Below are 27386 nucleotides of genomic sequence, written 5' to 3'. Positions count from 1 at the left end.
GCACAGAGAAGCCAAGATTTTGGCAACAGTAGGGACCTTGTTCACTGATGTTCCGTGGTACTCAGCCCTGTGCTTGCTGCATTGTACCTACTCGAGGAATATGTGTTGAATGAATGAATGGGAAGTCTCTCTCCCACAGGTTCCCTGGGGCCATCTGTCCCACTTGAGCTACTCACCCTCTCAGAACCTCAATTCCCACATCTGGAAAAAGTCCCAAATAGTGATGGAGTGGGGCTGGGGCGGGGGCGGGGGGGAAGCGGGGTTGGGGGCTGGAGGGCGGCTAGGGTGAGGTGAGTAAGGCACTTGCCCCGGGCACAAAATTTAAGGGGGCACCAAAAAGCTCAGTAGTAATCAAGAGAAATAATAGTTGAATGCAATATAGGCAGGATTGCTACCAGTGCTGTGATCCATATTGGAGCCTGGAGCAAAAGGAAAAATCAGTAGTACGAATCCTGTCTTTATTCTAAATTTTGATATTTTGTTCATCATGAGTTTTTTGCATTAATTTTGATTTTTAAAATTATTGCATTAAGGACTTCCCTGGTGGTCCAGTGGTTAAGACTCCTTGTTTCCACTGCAGTGGGCACAGGTTCCATCCCTGGTCAGAGAACTAAGATCCCACAGGCTGTGCAGTGCAGCCAAAACAAAAAAAGTAAAAAAGAAAAAAAAAAAAAAAGATTGCATTGAACTACTATTTATCTGCATTCCTCAGTTTGGGGGCACTTCTTTAAATTTTGTGCCCAGGGAAATGCCTCACTCGCCTCATCCTAGTCCCAGCCCTGGAATGGTTTGCAATCACCCTCTCCTCGAAGGATTATCGTGTCAGTGAGATAACACGGGAGCTGGGTATTATCATTTTGAGATATTAACTGCTGCTCCTCTGGAGGCAGTTTCCTTATATCCCTTCCCCTCCATTCAGATGCTAAATTAGCTTCTCATATTCTGCTCTCCAAAGGAAACTCAGAACAAAGAGTCAATTCCTTGGCTTTGAGTTGCAAAAGAGGCTTTGAAACACAGAGCCCATTTTAAGAGAGAAATATTTTTTGTAAGTCAAAAAGCTTGGCTTTGAACTTGGAGAGCAGGGAACTGATGCTGTAATCCCTGGAGTGGGGAAGCGTGTGTCATCACAGAAGCCAAGATCCCACCCAAAAGGAGATAAAGGTTCAACAGGCAGGTGGGAGAGAAGGGGCAGAGCAGTACTCCTAAACCTGGATGCTGGCCCTCAAAGGGGTCCCTGGCTACCTGCTCTGGGCTGAGCCTGAGGGTGCCATGAAAAGGTCCCAAGTACATTTGGGGGCCACCAGGGCAGAGGGGACCTACACTTCCTTTACCAGGTATGTCCTGAGGATGCAACAGTCCTCCCACAATGCCCCCCCCCCACGGTATGGAGAAGTCTCAGTAGAAATGGAGGAGAACTGGCCCCCCCCCAGAATCCTCTATACACCCCTGTATCATGAGGGGGAGCATCCAGAAGTTTATGCACCTCCAGTGCGGACTTGGTGTGTCTGAGAGCAAGCTGACGGACCTGGAGGAGATGCGTGTGTGGTCCAGGTAAGGCAGCTGAAGGATTGATTGCGTGACCCTGGCAACCAGAGATCAGAGTGTCACAGTTGATTCTGGGCAGGTATGAAACCGCTTGGTGGAGTTTTGCGGGGCTCTGAGGAGCTCCGGTTCTTTATGTCTCAGTGCAGAAAGAATTCAGCGAGAGGCAAAGTGATAGATAAGAAGTGATTTATTAGAATAGGACGCTTGTGAGGCTCACAAGTGGACAGGCGAGAGGATGCCTCGCCCCAAGAACTTAGTGGGCTGCAGTTTTATAATCGAAGGAAAAGTGGCGAGGGGGAAAAGATCACCTTCTTCCTCATTCTTGAGTAGACATCACGCTTCCATCATCAGCTCCTCTTCCATGTCAGGTGGGGGAGTTTTCTTATCCCTACGTGGTCAAGCCAGGACTGTCATGGCACAATGGAAATGAGCAAAAAGGCGGTAACATATGCTAAAAATGGCATTTCAGGCTTCAGTATAATGTCACCCTTTCCTTATATATATATATTTGTTTTTGTTTTTAATGTGCCCAGAGGAGCATGTCCTAGGAATCATTAACTTACTGAGCTCACTGGGCAGGAAGTGGGTCTCATGCCATAATTGTTTTATTGTTTGGGGGAGTGTCTCATGCTTCTGTTGCTAAGCAAGTCTGCTTGGTTTTGTGGTTAAGCAAACCTGCTTTCTTGAGTGATCATTAACTTACAGGGGTCTCCCATACTTTTTTCTTTATTTACAATCCCCTAGTAGGATTAACTATTGAATTACCTACTTTGTCCCTTTACTCTGTCCCTATCAGGTGCATGGAGGACAGGTGTGGATGACCAAAGCCCACTGAGTTCACACATCTCAGGGGGAGTCAGCATGGAGGGATGCTTCTCCCCAGGCAGCAAGCTCCATGTGTGCACCCTCCTGGAGAAGGAAATGAAAGGCAGCAGGGGCAGATCCTGACCTGATTGGATTTGAGTCCTGAATGGACAGTTTTGCCAGCTACAAATTGGCACTTGCCATCCATCTCTACAAGGATTAAAGTATGAGTCACTGCAGCTGCTGACTTTCAACACCCCCTGAAAGAGTTCGGGGTGGAGATCAGGAATGAGGCACTCTGTGCTCTGGGAAAAACTGGCAGAACAGGTCTTCAGATAGTTAGATATTTTCAGGAGAAGATTTTATGAGCCCACTTCTTGCATCTCCTTGTATATAGAAAAGCACTAAAACCTTTCATGGTGACGTCTGCTCCTCGTGACAAGCAGCAACCTTCACAAGACTAGCAGCAACCTTCACAAGACTAGCAGCAACCTTCTGCAAAAAATATGCATGTACTCGATTGCATGTACTCCCCCTTCACCAAAATCACATATATACTGACTTCCCCCGCACCTGTTCGGAGAAGTTTCTCAGAGCTATCCGAAATGCTGCCTCTTGGGCTATAGTCCTCATTTTGCCCCAAATAAAACTTAACTCACAACTCTCACACTGTGCATTTTTTTTCAGTCGACAGTTTAAATTCAAAGAGGACTAAGCTGGACTGGAAACAAAGAGATGGATGCCAGTTAGAGAGAGACCAAGGTACATTTCCGAGCTCCTGAGTATGTGCTCGTGAAATGCACACCTGCTGTGCACACGGCTGAACAGGTGGTGCCCCGCATGCGGGAACCACGTCCAAGGGGCTCCGTTTGCATCAGGAACCTCATAGATTGGTATACTATTAGGGCAATAGAGGAAGGGCCTGTTTCCCCATGTCTCACAAAAAGCCCTTAAGGGCCAACAGCATCCCTGCCAGGTGTGTAAGGCATCCGGCTCACAGGAGGCACTCCACAAATGCTTCTTTCCTTCTTCTTGATGGTAACCCACATGTGCAGGACATTTGAATTCTTTGGGCCTCCCAGCATTCTCCTAGGTTGGAGAACCCCAACTGCTTTACAAGGCAGAACCCACACGTCCTATTATGGAAGCTGAAAACTCTGGGAATTCCCAGCTTCCTTTGCAGGTTGGAAGCAGGCGTGTGACCTGGGAGCCACCCAGCAGAAGCACCCACCCCAGGTTTTGAATTGGAAATGAGAGCAGAGCAGAAGGGACTGTGTAGGATCCCTTCTGAGGACGGGTGGGGACGGCGGCAGCAGGAGGAGCCGCATCCAGTGCCCCTGCAGCGAGATTGTCCTACCACGGGGACTCGAAGGGACCACGGGGAACACACGTCACTGGGCCCAGAGCCTCCCAAAGTCTTTCCTGAGCACAGCTTTTTCAGGATCTCGCCCAATCTCTCTCTTAGGATGCCTTTCTTAGATACCTTTCTGGCCTGTCTCTTTAACTGGGGACCTCTGACACACACACACACACACACACACACACACACACACACACACACACCCCTCTTCTTCAGCAAATGAAAATAAAGCCCCATGCTTTTCACCAGCTGCAAACTTGAGACCCCCAGTGCAATGATGTGATGGGAAAGGCCTTGTGTTCCTAGCAGAGACCCAAGCGTGCTCTCACTAAGCCGTGAGGCTTTGGGAGCCGGCTGCATCTCTCTGGCTCAGGCTGACCTGGTTTTTACAAAGGTCCTTCCAGGGGTGAAGTTTTATGACTCAAAGAACTTTCTTGGCAAACCCTGTCTGTAGCAGCATCTTGAGAAGCAAGGAGTGTCAGGGCACCTGGAAGACCCCAGCAGGCCCTCCTCTGACCTTGAATAGAGGCCCCAGGTGGGGATTTCCTGGGTCTGATCCCTCTTCTAAAATATTTGCCGTTCAGGGAACATTTCCATGGGAATGGGTGGCCCTCCAGATGGTCAGAGAGGAAATCGGGGATGGGATTCTGACTTTCAGGCCCTCCATCTGTCTGTGGGTAACAGACCCACTCTCCTGCAGCCTCCCCAGCCAGGGCCTCCCTCCACCCCCCAGGCCTCCCGTTCCCATGAACAGAAGCCTTTTCCCAGGGGGCCAGCTGTCAAGCCCATGAGCTGGTGATCTTCAGGTCGCCACGTGACTCAGGCCAGATGGTGCCTGTCAATATCAGCTGCCACAGCGCCACGACGGGCCTCAGCCTCACACACGTCCGCGTGCGTCACAAGTGGGCACCCAGCATCTGTCCCCATCCTGCCATCCCATCAGCCCTCTGGGCTCCACACCCCACCCCAATGCCGTCAGCGCAGCACCCACCTGCGTCCCCAGACTTCCCCCAGAGGGAGGCCCTTCTGCGTTCCTGCTGAAACGATGAAGGCCCACGGAATGTTCCCAGCACCCGGCAGGCTGTGAGGGCTTAATAAAGGGTAATCATCATCACTGTACACCTCAGAACTGTTTCTAAAATATCAGGGGGTGGGGTGGGCAGGAAGCTTTTGGGAACAGAGTCAATAGGCACCCGCTGAAAGGAGAGACTCGCCTGGTTACAGGTGAGCGGGACAGCTTCCAGGAGGGCCTGGGAGAATTGGCCTCAGAGACAGGGCCCCCACGGGACTTCCCTGGTGGTCCAGCGGTTAGGACTCTGCGCTCCCAACGCAGGGGGCCCAGGTTCGATCCCTGGTCAGGGAACTCGATCCCACATGCCCCAACTAAAGATCCCGCATGCCTCAACTAAAGATACTAAAGATCCCACATGCCACAACTAAAGAGGCGGTGCAGCCAAATAAATAAATATTAAAAAAAAAAAAGAGAGAGAGACAGGGCCCCCTCAAGGGGCCTCCAGGTTAGGCTGTAAGGCTGTACAGGTGGATCACCCGCCCGAACTCTCCCAGACAAGTGGAGGTCTGCTCCCAGAGAAGGGTCCTCGGGGGCCTGTCCAGGGCCAAGCAGGAGGGGACAAAGGCCAGACCCTGTGACAACTTCAAGCCCCCACTCCTATCTGGGACTCGGGTTTCCTCTGCTCCAGCATCACTGCAGCAGCTCTTCTAGCCCACAGGGCGGGCACGGCTCCTAGCTGTAGCTCAGGCGGTCAGCTGGAGGCAGGAGGCAGCCGCAGGGTGTGGGGAGCCGGGATTTGGACCCAAGCAGTCTGACTCCGGAGCTCAGGCCTGGACAGCTACCCCCCGGCAGACAGCCTGGGCCCAGGCGAGGAAAGGAGGCCAGGCTGTTGCTGGTCGGGGCCAGACTGGAAGCTCAAGTCTCAGAGGCATGAGCGGACGGGCCCCTGAAAATGAAGCCACATCTCCAGCTCTCCACCGGACAGCACAAAGGAGGGTGATGTGGCAAAAGCCAGTCCCTCCCACGGGGTTTCAGTAACACAAGTGGCCACAGGGTGAGACGTGCCCACCCTTCCTGCCCTGGTGACGCACAGAGGATTGCTTGGCACTGATCCGGCCGTGGTCGTGGGACCTGCCGGGGGTCAAGGTTGGAATGCAGGGCCCTCAGGCCACTGCAGGGAAGCGTGGTTGGGCTTGGTCAGAGTCTGGGCCGGAGGGGAGAGCAACAGGGCACATGCAGAGGGAGAAGGGGCGGCCTGGAGGGCAAAGCACAGGGGTCCCGGGGGCCGCCGTCACGGCATCCAGGCAAGGGGTCTGGGCCACAACAGGGTCTCAGCCGCTGGGCTGCACTGATGCAGGGAGCCTGGGTGACTGACATCCTGGCACAGCGTAGGTGGCACCTAGAGCCCACATCTGGTGCCCCCACTGGCAGGCAGAGTTCATTCGTTCATTTATTTGTTATTCATTCCATTATTTAATAATTACTGAGCACCTGCAAAGGTGCCAGTCACCACCCTGGGCTTTAGAAGTTCAGTGTGAACAAGGCAGACTCGTCTGTGCCCTTTTGGAGCCTCATAACGGAGGAGGGGGACAGAGAAGGGCTCTGTAATAAGGTCAGCGAGGCCCCTGAAACCTGCCCAACCCGCCTCCTCCATGGGGATGCCCGCCTCTCAGCCTCACCTGCTCCCACCCCCCTGGCAGAGCCTTGGGCTGGCCCCTCCACGGGGTCCTTGCCCACAGCCTTGCCTCCTTCGGTGCCCACTACTGGCCACTCTGCCCATTTGAGTTCCTTCCCTGAGGGGTCCTGCCCTGAGTGACTCGGTGGGAAGAGCAAAGGTCAGGAAGCCCGGAATGACTTGGAGTCCACTCACGCCCCCACCAGGAGACTTCCTTACTGGCTGTGTGACCTGGGGCGAGTCGCTCTACCTCTCTGTGTCAGCCTCCTCATCTAGAGATGAGGAAATCTGTGCCCTGCACCAGGCAGGGGCTCTAGAAGCACCTAGGTTTGACCTTGGTCCCTCCTGGACCTCCTTCCTGCCACCCCACGCCCTGGGTCACCCCATCCTCAAACGACCCCTTGGGCTGGAGCCCAGAACCCAAACAGCAAGGCCAGGATGGTCTGCCTGGGAGAGAAGCTGCAGGGGGAGAAGACAGGGTCTAAGGGGAGCTCAGGGGTGGGGTCCAGAGCTCCAGCTCAGGAAACATCCTGGGGTGGCCCCAGGTCACGTGGTGGCCTGGAAATTGGATGCAGGACGATGGGGGAGGGCGGGGGAGAGAGGGTGTCATCCGGCGCCAGTGTCCCTGACACCAAATCCCTTGTTGAGCCGGTAGAGGTAGGGTGGGCAGGAAACACGAGCTGCAGCAGGACAGTGGTGGGGAAGGACATGGAGAGGTGAAACGGAGTGGGCTGCAGCGTGTCTGTGTGTGTGCGCTCACGTCTGTCCTGGAGGTCTCTATACATCTGTTTTTGTGTGTCTGCATGTCTGGGTCTATGAAGTGTGTGTAGGTCTGCCTGTGTGTGTTTATGGGTCTGCATGTACAAGCATCTTGGGTGTTTATGTGAAGGTGTGTGTTTGTGTATGTGTGTTTTGTGTTTCCATATGTTTCTATGTGTGATTGTGTTAGTGAATCTATGCGTAGTTGCCTGTTGGCGTCTATGCGTCTGTATGTGTTTGTATATGCATGTCTTCAGAGGTCTGTGTGCGTCTTGTGTTTGAGTGTGCTTTTGTGTGTGTGTGACTGTGGGCAGGAGGCACTGGTTGACCCCCCCCCTCTCCCCCAACTTCACTATGGCCAGACTGCTATTGTGGCCAGCCCTGCTGGCAAGTCTCTGGTTTGGTGACTTACCCTTGATGTTGGGGGCCATGGACCAGCGGGCCGCACTCACAGTCTGTGGGGCTATCGGTGGGTCCTGAGTCTGGCTGGGTTTGTAGTCGAGATACTCTGTGTCCCCTCTTCCCCTCCTCCAATGCTGGAGCCAGCTGGAGCCACCCACAACCCACATGGAGCCCCAGACAGGCCCTGGACAGCCCCCAGGCCTGCTGCTCAAGACTGCTGGGTACAGCCAGGCCCCAGGGCCAGCAGAGCTGTTCCACAGACTCCCGCTAAGGGGCAGGGGTAGAGATGGAGGGTGGGGACCAATTGCTGGACCACTGAGTCTGCCCTTCTGCATACGGGGCTGGGCTGCAAGGTGCAGGGGACATCCCTGGCCAGGGGCAGCTGCTGCCTTTCTGTCCTATGCGACTTCAAGCAGCTCATGCACCCTCCTCTCTGGGCCCAGGTTCTTCATTTATAAAATAAGGGGCTGGTGCTAGCAGGGCCACGGCGTACAGTTGTACGGTTGTGTACTGCACAAAAGCACCTGGCAGAAGTGACGGAAGGCTCTGAGAGGCAGCCCAGATTCCGCCTCGCAGGCTGAGGGCCCCACTCTCAGGCTGCAGCACCTGGAGAAAGAGAGGCTTTTTTCTTCCCATAAGACTTTTGCTCTTTAGGTCCTGTGCTCACGTGGGGGCGTCTGCCTAGAGGGAGCCTTGTTCTAATTCTCACAAAGGCACTGGGGCACCAGTCTTTGGGACCAGCCGCCACCCCTCCCAGTGTCGGTGTCCGGGGACTCCATCCACTGCGGACCCTCCTCCATCCATCTCTGGAGAGAGATCTCTGCGACTCTTCCTGCCCGGCTGTCCTCCCCTCTCCTTTTTTTACATGTGTATGAGTGTATGTATGTATGTGTGTGTGTGTGTGTGTGTGTGTGCATGTGTGTATGCATGTGTGTGCGTGTGTGTATGTATGTGTGTGTGCATGTGTGTATGTATGTATGTGCATGTGTGTGTGTGTGGGTGTATATGTGTGTGTGTGTATGTATTTAACTTCTTGGCTGCGCCGCGCGGCATGTGAGATCCTAGTTCCCCAACCAGGGATCAAACCGCGCCTCCTGCGTTGGAAGATTGGCAGCGCGGAGACCTAACCACCAGACGGCCAGGGGAGTCTTCCTCTCCTCCCCTTTAAACCTAGAAGGGCCCCGGCTTTCCTGCTTTGATCCCCTGCCCCATGCTGTAGACCTACCTCCCGCCCACCTCCGCCTCCCCCCACTCTGGCCCGCCTGCCCCTCCCTGGGACTTCCTCCCTTCCACACTTGACGGACCGCTTAGCACAGGTCTCCAGAGACCCCTACACGGGAGAGGAAACTGAGTCTCAAGAGTGAAGTGCCCTGTGCAGAGCGTGACGGTGAGTCCAACCAGGCCTCCCTGACTCCAGACCTGGCCCCTCCAGCCCTGCACCCGCTCCCACCCTCACCCCTCCTTTCCCAGCCCCCTCTGACGGCGCGGACACTGCTCTGCTTCACTGCTCTTTATTTCATTAGGAAAGTAGCCGGGGAGCCCCCGGGGGAATGTGGAAATAGGGACAGTAGCCAGCTCCTGTCCCCTGGGGTCGGCAAACCTGTGCAGACAGAGATGAGGCCTGAGGGGCTCCGGTGGTCTGTGCACTCTCCCCACCCCGAGACGCCCCTGATCTCCCACACCCCGCTCTGGGGCTGGGGTCCCCGGGCAGGGTTGGCCTGACCCAGGGCTTAGGATGTGGGGCTGGTCCACGATGGCCACCCCTGCACGGGGAGCAGCTGTGGGTGGAGGTCCCCTGGCCCCTTACCCATGCCTCAGGCTCAGAGGGGCGCCGTGAAGCCGCTGCCGTGGCTGCCGGGAGGCGTGGCTCGGTAGAAGGGGTCAGCCGAGACCAGGGTTCTGCAGGAAGGAGGGGATGCAGGTGAGGGAGGCGTAGGGGCAGCGAGCCCGGACCTTCTCTTTCCCCCCACCTCCGCACGGGGCCAGTGCTCAGCCGGGGCGGCCGAGCCACAGAGAGTCCTTGCCGGCCAGCTCTGGGCCATTATTGGTACAAACGGGATTTCTGAGGAATTGGATTGAGCAGAAAGGAGTCAGAGAGAGGCAGAGCCACAGTCATTCAGCTTTGTCCCCACACACCCCACCCCACCCCACAGCTGGCAGGGAGCAGGTCGGAGCTGGCCAAATGCCCGGAAACACGAGCGCCCCGGGGACTGGGGCAGCGGGGGGAGCAGACGGGCAGAGGGAGGGGTCTCTGGGCAGAGGAGGGCAGCAGCCCCGTTGGGCAGGAGAGGCAATGAACAAACCAGAGAGAGAAAATGGGCCTCTCAGATGGACAGACAGACGAAGGAGGGAGGAGAGGCCGGGGAAAGACCTAGATGCAGCACAGGACAGTAGGAGGGGGGCGTGCTACCTGCCCACGTGGGGACGCAGGCGCCGCAGGCTCTCCGTGGGGTTGGGGGTGGCCTCCAGGCGGGTGACCGGCTGGTTGAGGGCATAGCCTCCGGGCTTCTGGGGCTGGACGCCACCTCGAGTCCAGCCTTCACGGTCTAGACCCTTGGGGATGTTCTCGAAGTATCTACGACACAGCAGAGTAGCTGGCGGTAAGCTGGTCTCTGTCCGCCTTGGCAGCCTCTCTGCTCTTCTCCAGCAGGAATCTTGGCTCCAGCGGAGCACAGACTACCGCAGCTCCTCCAGCCTCCTTGCCTTTGCCCACGCCGTTCGCTCTGCCAGGAACTCCCGAAGGCCCTGTCCACTCACTCACCTCTTACCCTGGAAGCCTGCCCTCACTCTGCCCCTGAGCTGGGCGCCCCTCCTCTGTGCCGCCCCTGAGGCTGAGACAGCACTCTGGAGTGTAAAAGACTTTTAAGAGATGCCATGCCTCCCTCCCTGGCCTGTGAACGTCTCAGGGGGTGGGAGAGGATGGGGGTTGGGGACCCCGTCGCATCCATTTCTCTCTAGGCGGTTGACTTTTCCTTCCATTTTGCCAATTTTCACTGAGCACTGGGCCGGGTTCTGAAGGTGCCAAAATGAGCAAGATGTGGGCCCAGCCCCTGAGTTTACAAAGGGGGTGCAGAGAGAAAAATGAGAAAATCAGTGATTACAACCCCTGGGGCTCTGGGCCCATGAGGAAGGAGCGGTGTGCCTGACACCTGCTGAGCGCTCAGGAAACCAGACAGGCGGGTGGGGGAAGGAGAGATGGCTGGGCCTGAGGGTCTGCGGGAGCCTGGGGAGGGGCAGGAACACAGTTGTCCCCCAACACCCAGAGTGAGGCTCCGCCCCTCCCCCTTGCCCTCCACGGGAACTGGAGCAGCCACATGCATCACGGATCTGCTGTGAGGCTCAGGCACCACTTCTACCCTCTGAGCTTCAGCGTCCCCATTCAAAAGAGGGAGCATTTAGCTCCAAGGATGGGGGGAAGCAGGGAGAGCACCCTGGGAGATGGAGGAGCTGGGGGGGAGCAGTGTGGACGCGGATGACACAGGCTGACACACAGATGACAGAGGCCAGGAGGGGAGGCTCTTGCCTAAGAATTACACCTCCATTATCCCACTCCTGTGATGCCCTCCCCACCCAGTCCTGGCCTGGGTAGCCTCCTCCATGACTCTAGGGCCACTTCCTCCTGGAAGCCTTCCCTGATGCCCAGGACACTCACTCCTTGCCCAGGGCTCACACAGCACAGAGCTTACCTTCTGAGAGTGCACGGAGCCCACCTGCCATGGACTGGATGTAGTGTCTTAGCAGATGCCCTGTTGCTCCACATAGACCCCATTGTACTCCCTTATTCCTCCCCTGTCCACCAATGGCCTGCACTGCATCTCTGGGAAAGCTGCCCTTGGGTTACTGGAGCAAGGAGGTACCTGGGATTTAATATCGCCCCTGGGGACAGCCCTTAACCAAGGATCAATGGATGTGGGGTACAAATACCCTAGCTCTCTCGTTCCTTGGCTGGGATCATTCTGAGTTGTGTGTTTTGCACTGTTTTCTAGAGTCTCCCCATGGGATACCTGGTTTAATAACACACTGTTGTTGGCTGCCATCCCTTCCCTACCCCACTACTCCCATCCCTGACACCCTTAATAAAGGGCTCACACCCAACTCCTTGGCTTGGGGTCTGCTTCTGGGGGAACCCACATTAATCAAGTGTTGGCCTTCTTCACTCATTACTGTGAGCTCATTACTTTTCCCAGTCTCAGTCTCCCTGTCTGTAAAATGGGTCAGCTTCACAGCCCCAGATGTGGGTAGGGAAGAGGGGGCTTACCCTTGGTTGTAGGTGGTCAGGTAGCGATTATCCAGGTCAGGGTCATAGGGGCTCCGGACATAGCTGGGGTTGTTAAGGCTGAACCCTGTGGGCTCCTGCACCAGAGGGATAGAGAGGGGACTTCTCAGGTCAGGAGGGGGTGGGGATTTGGGGTGGGAGCTGGGTACCCCAGGCCTTACCTTTTTCCCCATGGTCTCCCGGCCAAGCAGGGCAAAATTTGTCTGTTGCATCCTCTGCGGGGGCTGGAATTGCCGGTGGTTCATGCTGCTGGGTTCTGGGCTGGAAGGGGGCACCTGCAAGGGACAGAATCACAAGAAGGGTGGCCGGGTGGCCAGAGTGAGGCAGCAGGATGGAGGGAAGGCAGGCAGAGGCCCATGCAGCCTCAACCGCCCCAGCCCCAGGATGCGTCCCCCTCCAGCCCCACTGAAGTCACGGCACGCCCCTCACTTTCCAGCCCCTGGGCCTTCCCCCCTCCACCCAGGGGTCCTTCCCCCCTCCACCCAGGGGTCCTTCCTCTGCATCTCCAAATATCCTGATTCTTCCCATATTGCACTGCCCGGATCGAATGGCACCGGGTCCAAGAAACCTCCCCGTCTCCTCCTCTCTGAGTGCCCCCTTCTCTGAGGGAGCCCCCCAAGGCCACTCACTCTGGGGTTCAGCGTCCTCTCATTCACTCGGCTGAAGCCGGTCTCCCGCTCGGAGCCTCTGGCCAGCACCGGCAGGAACTCATCCCCCTAAGGCAGCAAAACACCCCTGGCACGGCTTCCGGCACCATCCCAACTGCCCCACGGGAGGACCTCAGGCTGTGGCACAGACATTCCCCTCCAACCCTGGCTCAGCTTACGTGAGGATGGGTCATGGGGAGAAAGTCTGACTTGGTGACACTCCGGCCGGGGAGGAGGACCTGGAAAGAGGCCACAGAGGAGCATCAGGCTGCTCAGCTGCTCCTTTGTCCTGAGCACAGAGAAGGGCTCAGCACAAATGGGTATAATTGGACTTACAAAGGAAAGGGGAGAGTTTGGGAAGAAGGGAGGGGAGGGCACGATGCTGAATGGGAACCAGCAGGCCAGCGTTCTTGTCTGAACCCTCAGTGACCTTGACTATGCTGCTTTTCCTCTTTGGGCCTCAGTCTTCTCATCCAGAAAATGGGGGAGCTGGACCAAAGTGGTGGTTTTCGCCCACGCTCTTTCATCTTGTGTTTGGGCAAAGGCTTCTGCAGCTCATATATATATTTTTTAAAGCTAGAAACCCCCGGACTGGAGAGCTTCAATCACCTTGAAATTCTAGTGGGGCCCAGCCTGACTTACCGGCTCCCCAGGGAGGGCCTGGGAGGGTGGCTGGAAGATCACGGGGTTCTTGTTGGAATCTGTGGTTAAGCCCGTCTCCTCCTTGGCCCCAATTGATTTCTTCTGCAAGAGATCTGCAAAAGACAGCCCCTCTGTGCTGGCCTGGGACCAGCAGCCCCCACCAACGTGGCCACCAGTGGCTCAGTGTCCCAGTAGGTCGGGGGGGAGCTGGTTCCAAGGATCTGGAGGCCTGAGCCGCCAGGATCATGGGCAACAGGGGGACTCCAGAGTCCAGGGCAGAGAGCAAGAGAGGAGAGCAAAAGGAAGGGCAAGCCTCAAACAGCCCTCCTAAGCAAGAGAGTTGTCCTTTGGAGATCAGCAGTCCTAAAGCACAGAGGTCAGCCCAGGGAAGATGGTTTCCCCAAGCTGCCGATATGTCCTTCTGTCTTCCGCTGGTGCCTTCTTAGCCTTGTGCCAGCTCTGGGGTACCCGGGGGTCTCTCCCAAGGGTTGGGGATAGGGAGGTGTAGTGGGAGGCTTGAGCTTAGACTCACGCCTGCCTACCTGGCTGGTTTGAAGCCTCCTTGAGATACTTGGAATTATACTCGGAAGTCATGAAGCGGGGGCCCTGGAACACAAAGAGTGGAGCAACGGGGGACACAAGGTAGACCAGGGCCCGAAGGCAGTGGGGGCGGTGCTGGCTCTCCGGTTCTCTGTGCTTTGAGTAGACCTGCATGCTGCCACACAAATCTCTCTCTGATCGGGCATCACAGCGCCAGAAATTCCACCAGGAGAGCACAGTTCCTCCGTGACAATGAAAACTAAGTCATATCCCACGCTGGACTCCAGTAATGGACAACGGGACCCAGAGCCCCTGCGACCCAGAGCGGGAGGGGCCCAAAGAGAGGAGAGAGGCTGATGGAAGGAAATAGATGCTCACAGTACACTGGGCCCCTGGATGGGATCAGGAGACAAGGGAGCTCAGGTATTAAATCCTACGATACATGTAAGGAAGCCTGTGAAGACCTCTTTGCTGCTGCCTTGGAAATACCAAATATCAAATCCTCGGCTCGCCCCAGTCTTTTTGAGCGTGTGTGCCCTGAGCCCACGTTTAGCCGGCTGCCTGGGTGAGTCAGCACAGAACCTGTCTCGAGGAAGCGGGAGGAGGTGGGTCTGGCCCCTCTGCCCGGCCCAAGGCCCTCATCGGGGCCACCCACTCACGTGTCGGGCATTCTCCCACTCCAGCGAGCCCTTGTTCTGCTGTTGGTGGAGCAAGGGCACTTCCTTGGGCTCCAGCCCCTTGATGGCCTGGGGCCCATAGTCCTGGGTGTCAAAATGGACCTTCCTGACCTGGGAGGAGGGAGCAGCCAATTACCCTCCAGGTGAGGGGATGGCAATCACTTCCTGACTCTGATTCTGCCCTTGACCCCTACAGAGTATCTGCACAGCAGCCTGAGGGGTCCCTTTACGACGAAGCTGGGCCATATCCCTCCTCTGCTCAAAGCCCTGCAGTATTCCCATTGCACTCCGGGTAGGATCCCACGTCCTGACAGTGGCCCACAAGGACCTAAGCTCCTCACTCCGCTCCAGCCACCTGCCTCCTTGCTGTCCCTCCTCCCATCAGGTGCTCCCACCTCAGGGCCTTTGCACTTGCTGTCTGCATTGCCTGGAATGCTCTTCCCTTACTTTGCTGCATCCGGAGGAATACTGATGTCCCTCAAGTTTTTGTCTAATGTCTCCATAGTAAGCTCTTTTCTGACCCTCCTGACTTGCAGGTCCAATTCCTTCGCTTCTGCTTCACTCCTTGCCTCTTCCCTGTTATATTTTTTTCCCAGCACTTATCACCTTCAAAAATCGAAGAGGTGTTTAGAACATATTGGCTGCCTGAATGAATGAATGACAGCATCCATTCTGGTGGTGGTGATGATGATAAGGATGATGGTCGTACAATGATAGAAATGAAGAAGATGGGGATGATAGTGACAAAAGTGAAAGTGACAACAGCAGTGGGGATGGTGATGTGGGCATGGAGATGTGGGTGGGATGGTGGAGATCATGGGGAAGGGGATGGGGTTGGGGTGGGGAGGGAACAGGACTGGAAGTGGGGATGGTAGAGATGATGACAGTGACAGGAATGGGGATGGAAATGGAGGGGGAGGTGATGGGGGATGGGGGTGAGGTCAAAGGTGATAAAGGTGAGGGGACCCCAGCCCACACTGTGGCTCCTCCATGCCCAGTCGTCTCAGCCTTGCCCAACTCTTGGCAATGCAGCCCCACCCTCTGGAGGGATCCTCACCCTGTCCACCCTCTAGCCCTTCCTCCACCCCAGGCTAGGGTCCCCCTCTGTCCTGGTCCCGGCCCAGCACTGACCTCCCTGGTGGGGGTGACTGCCCTGGCCTTCTCCCGAGAGGAGCCAGGGTGGGTCTGGTGCATGTTCCAGGGCAGTGGGTATTTGCCATCAGGCACCTCCAGGGGATGGTAACTCTGACTGGTCACGGTCTGGAAATTGTTGCAGACTTGTGCCCTGAGGGTGGGGCAGGAGCAGGAGCTATTACCACCAGGGCCACCTCTCCTTGTCGCCTGGAGGCTTCCACCTCCCTCAGACCTCCCACAGCAGCCTCGGGAGTCTGCTTGCCTTTGGGCCCCAGGCTGAGGACCAGGCCCTGAGTCCCCCAGGACGCCGGACCCCACGCGCGGAGCCTGGAGTTGGTCTGATGAGGTCCGATGGCCCTGAGGGCTGAGGCCTGGGAGGGCAGGGGGTGAGGAGGGGTTGGACCGACTGTACCCCATAGCCGGGTTGTCCAGGGCATCGAGATTGGGTTGGTATGAGACCACGGGCCGGTAATTTGATTTGTAGCCTGTGCCTTGGTGACTGCCCATGCGGGGCTTGAAATCCTCCCGACCTGCCAGAGGGGAAGCAGGCAGACAGGACTCAGGGTCCGCAGAGCGGCAGAGCAGTGACCAGGGCTTCCCAGGCAGGACCAGCATCCCCCCGCACCAGGGGTCTAGGAGGGCGTCCCCACTCCTGCCCTGTGCCCTGGGCGTGGCTCCTACACAAAGGTGCCCTCACCGTAGGCTGTGCAGTAGCTGGTGGCGTAGAATTTCAGGGGGTCTGTGCAGCCCCCCGAACTCATCTTCACATAAGGGGAGACAACCCCCAGGGGGAGTTTCCCCATCATGATGCTGTGGGGCAGGACCCCCGGGGGGCCTAGGAAAGAAGCACAAGGAGCCCCATAGGTCTGGCAGCCCAAGGGCCCCGAGCCTGCCCCAGGCCCAGGCTGCGGAGACCACAGAGGAGGTGATGGAAGCCCACACAGCGGCCCTTCTCCCAGGTCTGTGCCTTTCCACCGACACCCACACCCTAAACTGAAGAAAGGACTAGTAATCATCAACACTTGTGTACCCTGTGTCTCATCTCACCTTCCTCACACCTTATCACCAACGCCCCTCCCCCATTTTACAGCTGGGAAACTGAGGTTCCAAGCGGCGAAGGATTAGCTCATAATAGGTAGTAAAACCGGGATTCAGACCCAGGGTATCTGACTCCTCAGCTCCTGATCTTTACCCCTCTTCTGGGAACTGAATAGCCAGACAATCGCCACCCTGAGAACTCTTGGCCACCCCAGCTGGGAAGTTCACTCCCAGCCCCAGGCTCCTTGTCTCTCCCTAGGGTCCCTCGGCCTTGCCCACCTCCCACTAGAAGTTGGCTCAGCTCTCTTGGGGCCCAACCACCCAGCTGGCCCCACCCTTACCTGCCCTCTGCAGGGGCTCTGAGGTAGGGCAAGAGGCTGCAGGAGGCAGGAGCTGCTCCAGAGAAGCCTGAGCCCTCGGGGAAGTGGCCAGGCCAGAAGAAACAGTGCATTGCCTAGCAACAGGTGCCTAGCAACAGTGTCCCCATGCCTTAGAAGCCCTTCTGAAGCCAGGGCCCACTGAGGGGCTGACCTGGCCAGGAGGGGAGGCCAGGAGCTGCCCAGGCAAGGTACTGCCTCCATGGCTCCGGCCCCTATCGTGGTGTCCCTCACCAGAGCCAGGCAGAATTGCTGTCTGAGTGACACGAAATAAAAGATAATCCTGAACAATCACTCCAATTTATTGAGTACCCACTTCTCACCAGACACTTTACATCTTTTATCTCCAGTCTTCTGAATAGCTCTTCCAGGTAGCTATTATTATCCCTCTTTTCACACAGGGAAAAGGAGGGTTAGACAAGCCAAGTGACTTGGCTGGCCGGAGATCTCACAATCAGAAAATAGTAAAGTTGAGATTCAAATGTGGGTGGGTCCAGATCCCACTCTTAAGCCTCTGGGTAAATTAATGTTGACTATGTTCTGCTAGAGCCAAATCTGTGCCAAGCTCTTTTACACACATTACCTCGCATAATCCCCCAAACCACCCTGTCAACTGGCTACTATTATTCTAGGTCCAATAAACCACAGCAGCAAAGAGTGTGATTCAAACCTGATCTGTCGCCTTTGATGAGATATTTATCTTCTTAACGCCCCCATTTCCTCATGTTCATCGAGGGTTGTCACTGGACCTGTCTCCTAGGGCTGTTGGAAGATTTGATGAAAGAGTGGATTCAGCACCTGGCAGGTAGTTGATGCTCGGTTTTTAAAATCTCTTCTTAGCTTTATTTTGCAATGGGAAAGGTGGGGCCCAGGCCTCACAGTTGTTGGTGGAAGAGTCTGGATTAAAACGGCGTGAGCCAGATCCACAGGTCATGCCCCTTCTGTGAGGGCCCATTTGCCTCACGTCGGCTCTAAGGCTTGTGAATGTCTAACAGTTGGATCTCTGGGGACTGAGCGGTTGTGTGGGGGGGTGGGGGGGTGGGGGGGAGTGTCCTGATTTGTAGCATTTGTCGATTTCTATGGCGTAAACACTCCCATCATGGCTGCTTTCAAACTACCAACGCTATGTTACTGAAAAGGGAATTGGGTAGACAAGGTCAGCAACCCACCACAATTATAGTACTTCCACCATAGGGATACAGTAGATGGAAGTAAGCCCAAGAGCATAAATGACAGGAAAATATGGGAATGTAATGAGGAGGTGATGACTTTGAAGTATTTATTAGCTTCTTTTTAAATATAATTTAGTAATATGTAAGTTTATATCATTGACGTTTTAACAACGGCTGCGTTCAACAATCAGCTGGCAGATTTCCTGGAAGTTTCACCGTCAGCTCTCAGGAGCTGTATGAGCTGGCTCCAGTGCTCCAGTGCGCCCCTGCTCTTAGGGGAGAATGAGGTGTGAATGAAGGGGAGGCCGAGGGAAAGGGGGCTGCCCTCCCCCAGGAGACGCCCTTGCCGCACTCACCTGGAGGTGACCGGCCTGCTGGTGAGGGAGCTTGTGTCTGCACCTGACCCCCACAGAGAGGCCCTGGACTCAGAGGTGACCAGGACCCAGCAGAGGCGTGGCAGGCACCCACCCTCGAGGAATGAATCTGTTCGGGGGTCAGAAGCTGCAGGGACAGAATTGAAGAGACACAGCCCGGCCCTCCAGCCAGGAGCTCCAAGTGTAATGACGGAGGCTCCCATGAGCTCCACTCAAGAAACACAAGATAGGGAAAAATAGGTGGGGCTCACCCAGGGCGGAAGGAGAGAGAGGCTCTCCTTAAAGTGTCTGCATCGCAGGGAAGGGTTACAAGCAAGGACTCAGACTCTGAAGCCAGATGGCACGGCCCTGGCTCTGACACAATAACTAAAGGACTTGGTGCATGTTACATGCGCCTCGGTTTCCCCCTTCTGGAAAGTGGGGGTGATAATGGTACCTACCTGTGGGGCTGTAGCTGGCACGCTGAGCTGGCACACTGAGGTGGTAAGTGCCATCTAAGAATTAGGGAAAGGTCTTGGCAAAGGATTGGGCTCAAGGGTTAACAACAGGAATTCCACATGGCCCTGCCCTCAGGGAGCCCACCGTCTCCAGGGGTCTCAGTCACTGCCAATGTGATGTAGCCAGCGAGAGCTCAGTTCAGGACCCTGAGAGGGCTGAGATCAGAACTCGCTTCTGCCACGCGCTGGCTGTGCAGCTCCCGGCTTCGGGGATTCACCTCCAGTCCCGATGTTGCAGGGTTGCTGGTGGATTTGAAATACACTTTGCACCGTGTCTAGCAGGCAGTAGGCCTGCACCAGGCGAAGATGAGGGAGGGCACTCCACGTGGAAGGGCCGGCGAGAACAAAGGTGAGACTACTTGGTCCCTCGCGGCTGGAGCACTGGGTGAAGGGGAGGGGCTCGCTCGGGGAGGCAGCTTCGAGGGAGGCTGTGGCCAGGCTTTCCGTTTCGCAGTTGATGAGGGGCAAACGGGGTTGTGAAAGGCTTGAAACTGTCCCATAACGCTGTGACGGGAGCTCTTGAGTTGCTGGGGACCCCTGGGTCGGAGCCCACGAAAGACGGGGAGGAATTCTGGGAGGCGGAGGTGATCTTCCTGGTGGCCTGTGGTTTTTTTGCTGTGTGGCGACACCCAGCGGCCATAACTCAGAACTGCAGGTGATAGACGTGCTGCCCTCATAAAGCTGGGGGGCTCCTGGAGGGGCGCGAGGAGAAGGCGGAGCTACTAGATCGCCCGGCCACCAGGTTCTCCAGAACAGAGGGGCCCTGCCTGGGCAAGGAGGGTTCGGGAGACCAAGGGCCTGGAGCTCACAAGCAGCAGGAGCCTAGGGGCTGCTCACCTGGTGCTGGTCCCAGCGCTAACCCCATCGCTGTGTGACTTTTGGACCTCTCACCTCTGGGCCTCAGTTTTTCTAACTCCCCAGTCCCCCCTCCCCCCAGCCCTTGGCAACCCACAGGTGACTTTCCATCTCTATGAATTTGACTGCTCTAGGCACCTCATATGAGAGGAATCGTACAATATTTGTCCTTTTGTGTCTGGTTTATTTCACTTAGCATAAAGTCCTTAAGGTTCCTCCATACTGTAGCGGGTGTCAGAATTTCCTTCTTTTTTAAAGCTGAATAATATTCCATTATATGTATATACCACACGTTGTTTATCCACTCATCTGTAGATGGACACTTGAGTTGTGTCTATCTTTTGGTTATTGTGAATAATACTGCTATAACATGGGTGTATAAGTATCTTGTTGAGTCCCTGCTTTCAATTTTTGAGGGGTGCACACCCAGAAGCAGAATTGCTGGAACTTACTACACTCATACTTCTGAAGTCCGTGTGCTGGAGGCTGGGGAAGGCACAAAGGGTAATGTTTCCTGTCTTCAGGTGGGCCCTGAGGCAAGGGGGTTGCTGGGGGAGGAGAATGGAATCAGGTGTTGCCCCCAGGAAAGGCCTGGTCTGAGTCCATTTAGGTGAAAGAGGAAGAGGCAGGGATGCCAATGTCTTGGGTGAGCCGAGGTCGCATCTCTACTCCTTTCTGAGCCACTTCTGGAACTTGAGTTTGAGGTCTGCCTCTGGCACAAATAGTGCTGTGTGACTTTCCTTAATTAACCACACTCTCTGGTCCTGCTGCCTGTGAAAGAGGGAACTAGGCCAGACCTGGAGGTTTGGCTTGTTTGTTTTTAGTTTGAGATGTGTTGTTTATTTGGCCTCAAGGTCTTGGAACTCTTTCTTCAAACAGATATTAAAATGATGACTGGCTCTGTGTCTCCCTCACCCCCCTCATCTGTGAGACAGCAGGACCCCAGCCCACCCTCTTTCCAGGTCCCTCCCCTTGTTATAGGAGAGTGTGGAGGGAAGTCTGCCTCACCCTAGCCCACACTCAGCCTCACGCTCTGGGGCCGGCTGGACCAGCACTGGCTGTATCTCCCAGCCCAGACCCTGAGGTGGGTCTATGGAGGGCACAGCGTTTGAGGAACAGAGCTCATCAAACCCTTCATTCTGCCCACAGAAACACTGTTTCTGAACCCAGATTCTTCTAAGCCCACCTGACAATCCTCATCCAGGCCAGGTGCCCCCACTCTGTGATCCAGGATGGAGCAACTTGAAACTGGAACATGGCATCAAGGGGGTCATGACAGGAAGGGCTGGATGGGGCAACGCCAAGCCCATGGGCCCCTCTTGTCCGTGGCATGAGGGTAGCAGGGTGACCTGGATTCGCACAGCCACCTCTTGGTTCAGCCCTGGGTGGTGGCGCTGCCCCGCTGAAGGGCTCAGCGGTTCTGAGGCTGAGGTAACTGATTTGGGAGAAGTGGATCCGGAGGCTCCTGGGTCTGAACGGCATGGTGTTAGGATAGGAGCCCTGGCTTTGGGGCCTCACCGACCTGCGTTTAGATCCTGGCTCCACCTAGGACAATGTCCCGGGCCTCGCTTTCCTCCCTGTGACAGCAGGGTGCTGCCTGCTCCCTGGGCTGTTGTGAGAATGAAATGAGAACTGTAAGAAAGGGGCTCAGTGTGACACCTGCACCGTGGGACCAGTGAGTGATGGGGGCTGTGATTATTAGGGGTGTAAACATTGGGTCCAGGGAGCAGGCCAGCAGCCAGGCCAGGATGACTTCAGTTTTCACTATCGATTTTGCCCATTTCCAGCACCTCTGCACTGTGACTCGGGCCTCTAGGACAGCTGCTGCCTTAATGAGGCAGGAGAGGTGCCCGGGACTGGGGTCCTAAAACTCCCACCTTTAAAACGTGCCCTGGAGGCTCTGCTCACTGATCTGTTGCCACCAGGAACTGAAATAGCCCGAGTCTAACAGCCTAAATCCAATCCCCCTCCGTCTCTGTCTTTCCTAAAAGGAAATGATTCCCTTGCTGGTTTGAGCGCTCTCTCCCCCCACCTCCCACCAAGCTAGCATAACTTCCTGTAGTTCATTTCCACTCCCGTCTGTAGATGTTTCCTGGAAGAACTCTGCCGAGCATATTTGATGGCTGTTCTGTTTCTGCCTGTTCTGTTCTTTTACTGTCTCCTCTGGGTGAACTGGTTGATCTCGCACAAGGTTTAAAAATTCATGACTCCTGGGGAAGATGGAACGAGATGGAGCAGAAAATAAGAACACAGTCTCAGTTCTCCAATGGGATAGAGATATTCTCGTCAGTGAACAGCGAGAAAGTGAGGACAGGGGTCAAGAGGGTGGCTTCTGGATGCACAGAGATCTGGGTTTGACTCTCCAGCCCTATTTTTCTGGGATCTGTGCTCTGGGCCTCAACTCCTCTAAGCCTGTTTCCTTACCTATATGATGAGGTCACGGTAGAACTCACACAGGCTAAGGACTCCGGAAAGATAATATTTAAGTGCTTAGCACATAGCCTGGCATAGAGAAGGCACTCAATAAGTGCTTATGATTATTTTACATTTCCCAACCTCCCTTGCAGTTAGATAAGGACCATGTGACCAGTTCTGGCCAATGTGCTACATGAGGAATTGAGGAATGCCACTCTCAGTCTGAGGCAGTTATCAGTGGCTGTGAGTTTTCTACTCTCTGTGGGTGGAGACAGGAATGTCAGGATGGAAGAACCAAAAGATGGAAGCAGCCTGGATCACTGAGTCACCTCCTGGAGGTCAGCTGCCCCAGAGAGCGGGCTTTCCCTCGGCACACGGGGATGTGATAGAGAGAGAAACCTTGCAGCTTCAAGCCCCGGAGGTCTGGGATTTTGTTTGCTACTGCAGCATAAGCAAAGAACTGAAGATTTGAGGACTTCTTGGGAAAGAAGTTTAAATGTGATTCTGTGTATCAGTCAGGGTTCTCCAGGGAAACAGAGCCAATAGGATGTACAAGTGTTCCTAAGTGTGTGTATATAGTGGAATATTATTCAGCCATATTATTCCTGCCATTTGCAAGAACATGGGTGGACATTGAGGGCATGATGCTAAGCGAAATAAGGCAGACAGAGAAAGGCAAATACTGTATGATCTCACTTATATGCAATCTAAGAAAAACAAACTCGAGAATTCCCTGGCGGTTCAGTGGTTAAGACTCCAAGTTTTCACTGCCGAGGGCCCGGGTTCAATCCCTGGTCAGGGAACTAGGATCCCACATGCCACACAGCGCAGCCAAAAAAAAAAAAAAAAAGAAAGAAAGAAAGAAAAGAAAAGAAAAACAAACTCATAGAAAGAGAGAGTAAATTGGTGGTTGCCAGAGGCAGGGGGTGGTGGGTGGGGGCTGGGGGTGGGGAGGAAGTGAGTGAAGATGGTCCAAGGGTACAAACTTCCAGTTATAAGATGAGTAACAGGGCTTCCCTGGTGGCACAGTGGTTGAGAATCCGCCTGCCAATGCAGGGGACACAGGTTCGAGCCCTGGTCCAGGAAGATCCCACATGCCGCGGAGCAACTAAGCCCGTGTGCCACAACTACTGAGCCTGCGCTCTAGAGCCCGCGAGCCACAGCTACTGAGCCCGAGTGCCACAACTACTGAAGCCCGTGTGCCTAGAGCCCGTGCTCCGCAACAAGAGAAGCCACCGCAATGAGAAGCACGTGCATCGCAACAAAGAGTAGCCCCCGCTCGCCACAACTAGAGGAAGCCCACGCGCAGCAACGGAGACCCAACGCGGCCAAAAAATAAATTAAATAAAATAAATTTAAAAAAAATAAAAAAAAAATTTTTTTAAAAGATGAGTAACTTCTGGGGATTTAATGTACAGCATGATGACTACAGTTAACAGTACTGTTTCGTGCACTTGAAAGTGGCTAAGAAAGTAGATCTTAAAAGTTCTCACCATGTACACACAAAAGGTAACGATGTAAGATGATGGATGTATTAACTAACCTTATCGTGGTACTCATTTTACAATATATGCGTATATCAAATCATGATTTTGTACACTTTATTTTTATTTATTTATTTATTTTCAAAATTTATTTTAAAAAAATTTTTTTTATTTTTGGCTGCGTTGGGTCTTTGTTGCTGTGCACGGGCTTCCTCTGGTTGCAGCGAGTGGGGGCTACTCTCCGTTGTGGTGCACAAGCTTCTCATTCCAGTGGGCTTTTCTTGCTGCGGAGCATGGGCTTTAGGCACGCGGGCTTCAGTAGTTGTGGCACTCGGGCTCAGTAGTTGTGGCACGCAAGCTCTAGAGCACAGGCTCAGTAGTTGTGGTGCATGGGCTTAGTCGCTCCACGGCATGTGGGATCTTCCTGGGCCAGGGCTCAAACCCATGTCCCCTGCACTGGCAGGCGGATTCTTAACCACCGCTCCACCAGGGAAGCCCCATGATGTTGTACACTTTAAACTTACACATGTTCTATGTCAAGTATATCTCAGTAAAGCTAGAAAAAGAAAAGCAAAAAAATTTAAAAATTAAAATCTAACAAAAAAAAGCCAGCGACTATTTAAGACTTGACACTTCTATGGGCAGGAAGTGGGCTGAGAAATCTGTACAACCCTCAAAGAGGGCAGAGCCCACAACCCCTGCTTCAGATGCAATAAGGGAGGATAATGGGAAAGGAAGAGTCTCCAACGATTGCAAGCCAAGCGCCCCAGAAAGCCGGTGAAGGGAGTTCCTTGTAGGAGAGCAGCCACGGGGTCTCCCCTGCCCTGGAGGAGGACTTGCACGGTGTCTGCCCAGCAGGCTTCCAGACCATGGCTACTGGTGCCTCCCATTCTCCCCTCACCAATGGCATCTTTACTGTGGTTATCCTGCCCCTGCTCTGTGTTTGTATACTGAGCATGTAGGGAGAGGAGATAACTTGTCTTTTAAATTCATACATCTCTGGATCAAGAGGGGCACATCTAGACCCATAAAGAGACCTCAGGGCATCCAAGGGACCCTGGGCTGGAGGCAGGGGCTGGGTTTTTCTTCTTGGAAAGGGGGCATTCCTGTGTGTTGTGTGTAGAAAAAAGAGTGAATCAAATGCAGTATTTGGAGATCAGAAGGGCAGACTGGGAGAGAGACTTCTAGGGCTCAGCCAGGTCTGATTCTCTTCTCTTCCCAGACCCCTGGGAGAATGACCCTTTCCAGGCTCCTTGCAGACAGCAGGGCCACATGACGAGCTCCGGCCCACAGGCTGTGAGAAGTGACATGTGTCGCTTCCGGATTGAGAGGATGGGAGTCCTCGCCACTCTCTTGACCTCTTCGGTGGCAGCTGTGGAGACCACACTCTGAGATGGCAGAGCCTGGATGGCTGGGTCACCACGTGAAGGAGCTGTGCTGAAGAGATGCCCAGTTCACACTGGACTTGGCACAAGTGAGGAGTAAACCTTGCTTTGTTAAGCCACTGAAATTTGGGGGGTTTATTTCCTATCATAGTCTAGCCTGACCTGACAAGTACACCTTTCTATTAGAAAGACTGTAGCTAGAGCATGCATAGGAGGGAGAGGAAACGCCTGCAGAGTGTGGTAAGTTTAGGACATTAAGGGAACCTCATAAAATACTCAGACATTCTCCATTAACTTGCTGGGTCTCCTGAACAAGCTCCATTGGCCACACACTTGAATAGTCTGGCATCCAGTAGAGACAGCTCCACAAAGAACCTCCACCTTCATTTATCCGATCAATTAGTCACTCGGTGAGCATTTAATGAGCACCAATGATGTGCCAGGCATTGTGTTAAAAAAGGGGATAGAATGGAGTGTGATATACGGTCCCTTCCTCCAGGGAACTTGTAGCAGGCGAGGGTTAACATAAACAATAAACAATCTCTCCATGCCCCCCAGGGGCCATGGAGGGTAGCAGTGTGAGCAAGGGTATTGGAGGTTGACCTGGATAGGTTCTCATCCCAGTTGATTCCATGGAATTCCATGTAATGTGCTTGCTTAGAACACTGCCTGCCTGGCGGGTGGCAAATGCTACACACACACACACACACACACACACACACACGCACACACACACACACTCATGCACTCGCCCCAGGCCTGGCTGACTCCAAAGTCTGCAAGCTAACCCACTCTAACTTATAATTTTTTTCTTTTGGCCATGCCACATGGCTTGTGGGATCTTAGTTCCCCAACCAGGGATTGAACCTGGGCCACAGCAGTGAAAGCACTGAGTCCTAACCACTGGACCGCCAGGGAATTCCCAAGCATTATAACTTTAAAACATTATTGTATTATATTATTTCAGAAAGAAGCCCAAAGGTTTTAGCATGGCATAGAAAATCTGCCATCCTCCCTTCCAAGCCTCATTTCTAACCCCTCCCACCAGGTGCTCTCTGCTGCAGCCTCACAAGTGGGACCACTTCAAGACTCTGCAAACATGCCATGCACTGTCTCACCTCCTCTGCCTGGAAAGCCTTTTCCCTGTCCCCACGCTCTCTCTAAAGCACAGATCTAAGTAAGTCACTTCTCTTCTTATAGCTCTCTGAGAGTTCTTAGAGGAAGTGCCTCGAGGAAATCGCTTTCAAGCTGAATCAGAGGGCTTGTTTTCATAGATGAAGGCCATTTTATTAAGTGGAATCTCGTGTGCTACCACAACTGGAGAGCAAGGCAGATAACGTGGGGTTGGGGTTAGTTGCCTGGAGCAGGTGGGGGGATGCAGAGAGTGGGAGAGGATGAGATGAGAGCGCTGGGCTGCTGCGGCCCTGGCAGAGGCCTCGAGAGGTGAGGCAGTGACTGGGAGGAAACAGGGAGCGGGCCCCAAAGAGCAGTGAGGTTCCCAAAGCAGGCACCCTCCCTGAGGTTTTAGGCGGGTTGTAGACAAACAGGTTCTTAACAACTTATATCCTTAAATTGCTGAGTCATGGGAATGGCACACATAAGCAGTACACCAAAGAAAGCCCTTTCTTAGGAGAAGGCAATGCCACGGGTGAGGAGGGCTGGCTGGAACCAGGCTGCCGGCGTCCCGTCCGGTCTCGGCTGTCTTCCTGACACAGACCAGGACACCGACCACGTGGCGGCTTGTCTCTCCTGCCACATGGTCAATGCACAGCACAGGTGGGGGGCCACCACAGCAAACATTATGCCTGGACATTGACAACCATTTTTTATGGGACAAACCAATACATAATTGTATTGGAGAAGCCAGCTGAAATCTTTCAAACTCTCCACCTATATGCATATGGCTGTTGGCATTCTCAGAGTTGGTTAATATCACAGCTTAAAAAGAAAATTGTAGAAACGAAGACCCAACACAGCAAAAATAAATAAATTAATTAATAAAAAAAAAAAAGAGGGGCTTCCCTGGTGGCGCAGTGGTTGAGAGTCTGCCTGCTAATGCGGGGGACACGGGTTCGCGCCCTGGTCTTGGAGGATCCCACATGCCTCGTGCAGAGGCGAGGTCCCAACACAGCCATGGATAAATAAATAAATAAAATAAATAAACCCAAAAAAAGTTAAAAAAAAAAAAAGTACTCTAATTGTTACAAAAATTCATATTTAAAAATAAGTTCCTCACTGAGAAAAATGGAAGTGGTTACACTCATGTGTCATCAAAGGATACTTAGTTTAATATCATTTAAATCTAAAATGAAGGTG

At 54.2% G+C, this 27386-nt stretch overlaps 1 protein-coding gene and 1 long non-coding RNA gene across 8 annotated transcripts in view; one reads left to right on the top strand and one right to left on the bottom strand.

The window, feature by feature from the left end:
* Positions 1-1714: 1714 nt before the first annotated feature.
* On the bottom strand, positions 1715-16869 carry SAXO4 (stabilizer of axonemal microtubules 4). 5 transcript variants are annotated; one of them, XR_014268096.1, is made up of 15 exons: positions 16853-16869; positions 16171-16308; positions 15736-16003; positions 15471-15624; positions 14322-14450; positions 13665-13728; positions 13123-13235; positions 12660-12719; positions 12463-12549; positions 11995-12108; positions 11816-11910; positions 9968-10132; positions 9365-9456; positions 4701-4799; positions 1715-2454 (listed from the first exon to the last, which is right to left on the bottom strand). XR_014268096.1 is itself a non-coding variant. In XM_082477550.1 (14 exons), exons 2-13 carry the CDS (start codon positions 16277-16279, stop codon positions 9378-9380), a joined length of 1437 nt encoding a protein of 478 aa, XP_082333676.1. In that variant the 5' UTR covers positions 16280-16308; positions 16853-16868; the 3' UTR covers positions 9053-9157; positions 9365-9377. The 5 variants fall into 5 exon arrangements, 2 of the variants coding, with proteins under 2 accessions (XP_082333676.1, XP_082333677.1); XR_014268097.1 differs by having other exon boundaries at positions 1715-1952; XR_014268098.1 differs by having other exon boundaries at positions 1715-1933.
* LOC309668167 overlaps positions 8171-27386 on the top strand; it is a 31142-nt gene continuing 11926 nt past the window's right edge. Inside the window, exons 1-4 of one of the 3 annotated variants that reach the window (XR_014268099.1) lie at positions 8171-8944; positions 17624-17693; positions 19170-19280; positions 24908-26247. This is a non-coding gene — a long non-coding RNA (uncharacterized lncRNA). Of the gene's footprint in view, positions 8945-17623; positions 17694-19169; positions 19281-21339; positions 26248-27386 lie in introns of those variants that run through there. The other 2 variants (XR_014268100.1, XR_014268101.1) reach the window with 2 other exon arrangements.

Source organism: Balaenoptera physalus, assembly GCF_965194825.1.
Source record: "Balaenoptera physalus genome assembly, chromosome: 10".
Classification (NCBI taxonomy): domain Eukaryota; kingdom Metazoa; phylum Chordata; class Mammalia; order Artiodactyla; family Balaenopteridae; genus Balaenoptera; species Balaenoptera physalus.
This window is presented reverse-complemented; position numbering and strand designations above follow the sequence as displayed.